The 7519-nt window shown below is 40.7% G+C and overlaps 1 protein-coding gene across 7 annotated transcripts in view; it reads right to left on the bottom strand.

Moving 5' to 3' along the window:
* epb41l4b (erythrocyte membrane protein band 4.1 like 4B) overlaps nucleotides 1-4835 on the bottom strand; it is an 86596-nt gene extending 81761 nt beyond the window's left edge. For all 7 annotated transcript variants that reach the window (XM_061955191.1, XM_061955175.1, XM_061955206.1 and 4 more), the window contains exon 1: nucleotides 4110-4835. In XM_061955191.1, coding sequence (XP_061811175.1) covers nucleotides 4110-4376 — 267 coding nt within the window. In that variant the 5' untranslated portion in view covers nucleotides 4377-4835. The remainder of the gene's footprint in view (nucleotides 1-4109) is intronic.
* Nucleotides 4836-7519: the final 2684 nt, after the last annotated feature.

The following is a 7519-nucleotide window of genomic DNA, read 5'->3' on the forward strand; positions in this document are numbered from 1 at the left end:
ACAAGCTACTAATAACCAATGCTTTAGCAGCCGCAACATTATTGCTGTCACAACTACGACTCTTTCTGGCCTACCGCCCAAGGTAATGGCACAATTCTCAAATTATGTGGGCTCTATCAATTAACGATTGCCTGTGCAACGCCATTGTGTCAAGAGGATTATTTGTAACGTGTACATTTTCAGAATGTGCTTGTTCTATTTACAGTTAAGTTAAACATATACCTTTGCTAAAAGGACAGCTAACATCTGTGAAGACCAAGTCCTGCAAGAAGATGGCATTCATATTACCACAGCTGATCTGTCGTACCTTGAAGAGGCACAATTACATCAAGGATAAACCAACTGTGCCAGTACTACACAAACAAAAGCATCAATTTGCAACTACACACTGAATGTGAAATTATTTTGCTTCCTGGAGAACGTTGGACATCTGTAAGCAATCACAACAAGCTGGGATCGCATTGTACCAAAAAAAGAGATCAGCATTGTCATCTGAAAAAGGTAAACAAACTTGTTTGTTTCAATAACTGTTTAAACTTAAGACGAGTAAATGGTGCACTATGTTGAGTTGTTTATGAGTGTGTTTACTACATTATCGATTAGTAACTGTAGCAAATGTTATATGGGCAAACAAATAACTTATGATTAATCATGATTAATCACAGGTTTAGAGTGTGATTAATCTGATTTAAAAAAATTAATCACATGGCAGCCCTAGTTTTAACATTTATATCTACACTTATGTTAAAATGTACTAAGCACTTATTATTCTCTTGTTTGATACTTTACATCAGTTTTGGGTGATACTCCAATTTATGGTATCAATCCAATACCAAGTAGTTACAGGGCAATACTCTGGACATACTTAAAAGTTCTCCTGTGTCCAAGGACGTTTTTGCTGGGTTTATAAACAATAAAAAATGACACAAAATGTTGTGGAAAAAAAAAAATATTGATGTCATTATTGTAGTATCGACTATATACGGCTCTTGTACTTAGTTTTGTTCCAGTCGATGTCTGTGTGGATCGACGCATAGCATTTGTTTACAATCAGGTTACTGCCTTGCTGTTAGCTGTTAGCTATTGTATCTTCCTACAGTGTGTAGTGAAGCATGTTTAGCTGTTCTTCATCTTACAGGGTTGATACTTCTAGGAAACAAAGTTTATTTGTCGCCATGGAGGCGAGGATTAGTGATTTAGAAGTAGCTAAAACCCTGCAGACTGCGGATGGACGCTAGTCGCTAGCTAGCTAGCCATGTTTTAAAGCACTTGTTGTCGCAGAGCGGCACTTCAGTGTTTATAATTTCACCTTTAACATTAGTTATTGAGCTAAAATGCAGTGGATCCTGCTTAAATTGGCCCCGCTTTTGTCAACAGCCCATCTATTTCAATTAGGGCTAGAAGATAAAACGATATCAATATATATTGCAATAGACATGTTATCAATATCAGTAAAAAATGTGTTCGACAAAACGTTTAATCATTTTTTCTTCTTGGTGGGAAGAAGCTGGAAGTTGCGAACAAAAGCCACATGCTAGCATGAACAAAAGCACTTGCTTTCTGGTAACCCAGCAACAAAGGAAGTGATCATTGATCAGTGGGAGTGACTAACAGCCAATCAGTTAACAGCATCAACGTCTTGATGGTCATTCTTTGCAAGGAGTGAGAAGACAAACAAAAATGAGTGCTGCAGATAGCAAATCAATTGTGGATAAAACAGGAAAAATTACCTTGACAGCGGCTATTTCTAGAATCAATATCTATTGTCTATTCTGACCAACTCATCAAGTCCCGGGCCACTATGTTCTTCTTATTACTAAAAAGTGCCCGCTTATGTCGACTACGACATACATGGTTGACCGCTTTTGTTGACATAAAATGAGAGCCCCAAAGGGGTCATTTGTTTGAAAATTGAGTATGTTGATGTTGTGCTGCAGTATTGTTAACTTCAAGGAGCGCGAAACAACAAGAACATAGCTACTATAACACAACATAAAATGAGCACACAGTAACTTCCTGTTCAGTGCAAAATATTAGTCAAAGAAAACCTGGATTCAACCGCAGCAATCAACAAAATTAAACAATTTCTTTTTTTAGGATTGTTAGTCACCGGAAGAGAGATTTGTAAATGTACAAAAGTCCATAAAGTTTAGCGGCTGAAAATGATTTTCAAGCTCTGGCTTCTCCTTGGCACTATTGCTAACCATGACTCCAGCTAACCCAGTCCTTCTCAAATAGCGTGTGACCTCGGGTAACATGTTTTTTTGTCGCACTGTGACTACGGTGGGAGAGGAGGAAAAACCGGTGTGTTATTTCCTTTAATGTTATTAAGGTTACAATGTTACGCATAGGTAAAGTTGTAACAATTTTATAGAGAAATTATACTATTTATAGTCACAGTGAAGAGTGGAAGGGGCGCAAAATATTTTCTTTTTCCTAGGGGGTGCGTAACAGAAAATATTTGAGAAGCACTACGCTAACCCAAGCCTAGACTGCACTGTGTTTGTTCCTGTCCCTGACCTAATGTATAACATAAAAAGGAAAAAAGTACATCTCTGTAAAGTACCAAATGTTGCAAACCCATCCATCAATCCATTTTCTACCGCTTATCCGCTTCGGGGTCGCGGGGTGCGCTGGAGCCTATCTCAGCCACAATCGGGCCAAATAATCTAATTACCGATACATGTCACACCCCTAGCATTCAGGTTTTAATGCATGCCCCATCTTCATTTCTATTTACACAGTGGAACAAATACAGTATGTGCATGAACACATTTTATAGTAACATTTATGTCTCCCCAATATTTTGACACCAAGTTTAGCCCTGTGAAGAGAAATATTATTTATTTAACTTATGCCATTTTTAAAACATGGTCTGGAATTTAAAAAGTTAACCAACATTTTGTTGATATTGAATGTAAATTGAGTTTTCCTTTGCTGAAATACTCATGTTTACGTCAACTTATACACCACAAGCACCTGGGAGTAATAGCCTCATGTTGGAACTAAACTGCAAAGTAATAAGGAAATCATTTTCATTTGCATGTTTTTATTTTATTTTTGAAAACTATAGTAATTTTAGCTAGATGTTATTGTTACTGTATGGTATGGTATAGACCAGGGGTGTCAAACGTACGGCCCGGGGGCCGGATCAGGCCTGGGAAAAGGTTTTATCCGGCCTGCGGGATGACATTGCTAAGTATAAAAATGAACCTGACATTTTTTTATGAAAGAAACAGCTGTTCTAAATGCGTCCACTGGATGTTGCAATAGCAATTATATGCATCTTTGTAGATAATGCTACATATGTACAAAATAAACCACATGATGTTAGTACATCAGTCGATGAAAATGATCAAACTACATAAATAACATACTGTAATTTGATTTTGATATAGGGTTCCCTCCGGGTACTCCGGCTTCCTCCCACTTCCAAAGACATGCACCTGGGGATAAGTTGATTGGCAACACTAAATTGGCCCTAGTGTGTGGATGTGAGTGTGAATGTTGTCTGTCTATCTGTGTTGGCCCTGCGATGAGGTGGCGACTTGTCCAGGGTGTACCCCGCCTTCCGCCCGATTGTAGCTGAGATAGGCTCCAGCGCCCCCCGCGACCCCAAAGGGAATAAGCGGTAGAAAATGGATGGATGGATGGATAATTTTTCTATCTTGATAGATTGAAAATTAACACTAATGAGTTGACTGACGAACATTGTCACATAATTTATTCCAAAAATATAAATAACGACAAATAAAGTATTTATACTATTAACCACGACGGCTAATTGTTAACACACACCGACAACATTATGATTTGTACAATTTCAGAATGTGCTTGTTGTATTTTTAAACAAAGAAAACAATCTGAAGTTGTCTTTATTTTTAAGTTATCGTGCCGTGATTTTACCAGCCCGGCACACTTGGGAGTAGATTTTTCTCCATGTGACCCCCGATATAAAATGAGTTTGACACCCCTGGTATTGACGTAACTGTAAAGTGATTAAAAGTAACCAAAAAGACAGAAACATTGTAAAGAAGTTGTCATCAGTAAAACCTCCATAATGTCACACGCACACACACAACCATAGCCGGCCCACAGGAGCTACTTACGGGCAAATCCACGCTGACATCCGATCCGTCCAGCAGCAAAACCCGGCAGGTGATAGTCGTCCTGGCCGTCCCACCAGCCGGGATATGAACCGCCGCTCCCCCGGTGACCACGGCCGGTGCGTGGACTACCTGCTGCTGGTGGGCCATGAGCAGGGGGTTCCCACCGGCCGCCCCTCCGCCTCCTTTACCGTCCCGCTCGTCCCCCTCTCTCACCTGGAAACGGCTTCTTGAGCGGCGGCTGAACGTCCGGCGCAAAAAGCCCATCATTTTTTTCTCTTCGTTGGAAGCTGGAGAGGGGGGTGGTCCCGACTCCCGCCAGCTCCTCTCCCCGTAGCGAGGAGCGAGTGTGTCGGCAGGCGAGGAGAGACTTGTCAGGCTGGTCGCTCGGACTCGACACGCATGCTAATGGAAGAAGCCAACCAATTGATTTCCTCTCCGTGGCCCGCCCTCCTTCTCCTTCCGCACGGGTGCACCTGCTGCCTGCTTGCCTGCCTGCCGCACCGATACTCCAATGAGTACAATCCCGCCTTGGACGCTCCGCAGTGGGGACCCCTGAGTCACACGCTCCGGGGAGGGTGGAGGAAAGTCTCACACGGCATCTGGGCCGGTATCGGAACCCCAAGCAGCGGGTCGACACGCTTTAAAAGCCCCACATGGGAAAGAGAAAGTCGGCTCCGAGCTGACAGGTAAAAGTCAACCAGCGAAACAGGACAAACAGCCTGATCTGCGCATGCGTCACAACACTTCAAACTTCTGTTCCTGCTGGCTGCTGGATGCGTGTGCGTGTGCGTGTGTTTGTGCGCGTGTTTACAGAGTCTTGTGTGTAGGAGGCGCAACGCCCCCTACAGGACGCCTGCTGCACACCTGGGAGGACATTGGGGTCAATGTATGACAATGGGCCCTAAAAAGATTGAGGTACTGTATTTCTTTAAACTTGTTTAAAATCATTACACATTTTTATTAGGCCTGTCAAATTAATATTGTTTTTTAAATCAGATTAATCACAATTTTGAATTTGGATTAGTCATGACTAGGGTTGTACAGTATACCGGTATTAGTATAGTACCGCGATACTAATGAATCATATTCGGTATTATACCGCCTCTGAAAAGTCATCCAAAACTAATGTAAAGCATCCAAACAACAGAAGAAAAAGTGATTATTACAAACCCCGTTTCCATATGAGTTGGGAAATTGTGTTAGATGTAAATATAAACGGAATACAATGATTTGCAAATCCTTTTCAACCCATATTCAATTGAATGCACTACAAAGACAAGATATTTGATGTTCAAACTCATAAACTTAAATTTTTTTAGCAAATAATAATTAACTTAGAATTTCATGGCTGCAACACGTGTCAAAGTAGTTGGGAAAGGGCATGTTCACCACTGTTTTACATGGCCTTTCCTTTTAACAACACTCAGTAAACGTTTGGGAACTGAGGAGACACATTTTTAAGCTTCTCAGGTGGAATTCTTTCCCATTCTTGCTTGATGTACAGCTTAAGTTGTTCAACAGTCCGGGGGTCTCCGTTGTGGTATTTTAGGCTTCATAATGCGCCACACATTTTCAATGGGAGACAGGTCTGGACTACAGGCAGGCCAGTCTAGTACCCGCACTCTTTTACTATGAAGCCACGTTGAGATAACACGTGGCTTGGCATTGTCTTGCTGAAATAAGCAGGGGCGTCCATGGTAACGTTGCTTGGATGGCAACATATGTTGCTCCAAAACCTGTATGTACCTTTCAGCATTAATGGCGCCTTCACAGATGTGTAAGTTACCCATGTATTGGGCACTAATACACCCCCATACCATCACAGATGCTGGCGTTTCAACTTTGCGCCTATAACAATCCAGATGGTTCTTTTCCTCTTTGGTCCGGAGGACACGACGTCCACAGTTTCCAAAAACAATTTGAAATGTGGACTCGTCAGACCACAGAACACTTTTCCACTTTGTATCAGTCCATCTTAGATGAGCTCAGGCCCAGCGAAGCCGACGGCGTTTCTGGGTGTTGTTGATAAATGGTTTTCGCCTTGCATAGGAGAGTTTTAACTTGCACTTACAGATGTAGCGACCAACTGTAGTTACTGACAGTGGGTTTCTGAAGTGTTCCTGAGCCCATGTGGTGATATCCTTTACACACTGATGTCGCTTGTTGATGCAGTACAGCCTGAGGGATCAAAGGTCACAGGCTTAGCTGCTTACGTGCAGTGATTTCTCCAGATTCTCTGAACACTTTGATGATATTACGGACCGTAGACGGTGAAATCCCTAAATTCCTTGCAATAGCTGGTTGAGAAAGGTTTTTCTTAAACTGTTCAACAATTTGCTCACACATTTGTTGACAAAGTGGTGACCCTCGCCCCATCCTTGTTTGTGAATGATTGAGCATTTCATGGAATCTACTTTTATACCCAATCATGGCACCCACCTGTTCCCAATTTGCCTGTTCATCTGTGGGATGTTCCAAATAAGTGTTTGATGAGCCTTCCTCAACTATATCAGTATTTATTGCCACCTTTCCCAACTTCTTTGTTACGTGTTGCTGGCATCAAATTCTAAAGTTAATGATTATTTGCAAAAAAATGATTTGCAAATCATTGTATTCCGTTTATATTTACATCTAACACAATTTCCCAACTCATATGGAAACGGGGTTTGTACATTTTAACAGAAGTGTAGATAGAACATGTTAAAAGAGAAAGTAAGCAGATATCAATAGTAAATGAACAAGTAGATTAATAATTCATTTTCTACCCCTTGTCTTTAATAATTTTGACAAAATAATGCAATGGAAAATGACACAATATGTTACTGCATATGTTAGCAGACTAAATTAGGAGCCTTTGTTTGCTTACTTACTACTAAAAGACAAGTTGTGTTGTATGTTCACTATTTTATTTAAGGACAAACTTGCAATAAGAAACATATGTTTAATATACCGTAAGATTATTTGTTAAAATAAAGCCAATAATGCAATTTTTCTGTGATCCCCTTTACTTAGAAAAGTATAGAAAAGTACCGAAAAGTATCAAATAAATGTTGGTATCGGTACCGGTACCAAGATATTGGTATCGGGGCAACACTAGTCATGACTCATGATTAATCACATGCTTTAAAAAAGAACCAAATATTTGTACACAAATGCAATTTTTTTTGATCAGAATGCCACCCAGGAACGTTTTTAAACGTTTTACGTGAATTCATGTAATTTATTAGCACACGACTTAGAAACAGTTTTATCTGAAGTACCAGTAGAGTGGAAAAACAAGTTGACTTTATATGCATAATTGTGTTTCATTGTATCCATTAAACCAGTGTTTTTCAACCACTGTGCTGCGGCACACGAGTGTGCCGTGAGATACAGTCTGGTGTGCCGTTTGAGATTATGTAATTTCACCT

This window comes from Nerophis lumbriciformis, linkage group LG04 (genome assembly GCF_033978685.3).
Source record: "Nerophis lumbriciformis linkage group LG04, RoL_Nlum_v2.1, whole genome shotgun sequence".
Classification (NCBI taxonomy): Eukaryota; Metazoa; Chordata; class Actinopteri; order Syngnathiformes; family Syngnathidae; genus Nerophis; species Nerophis lumbriciformis.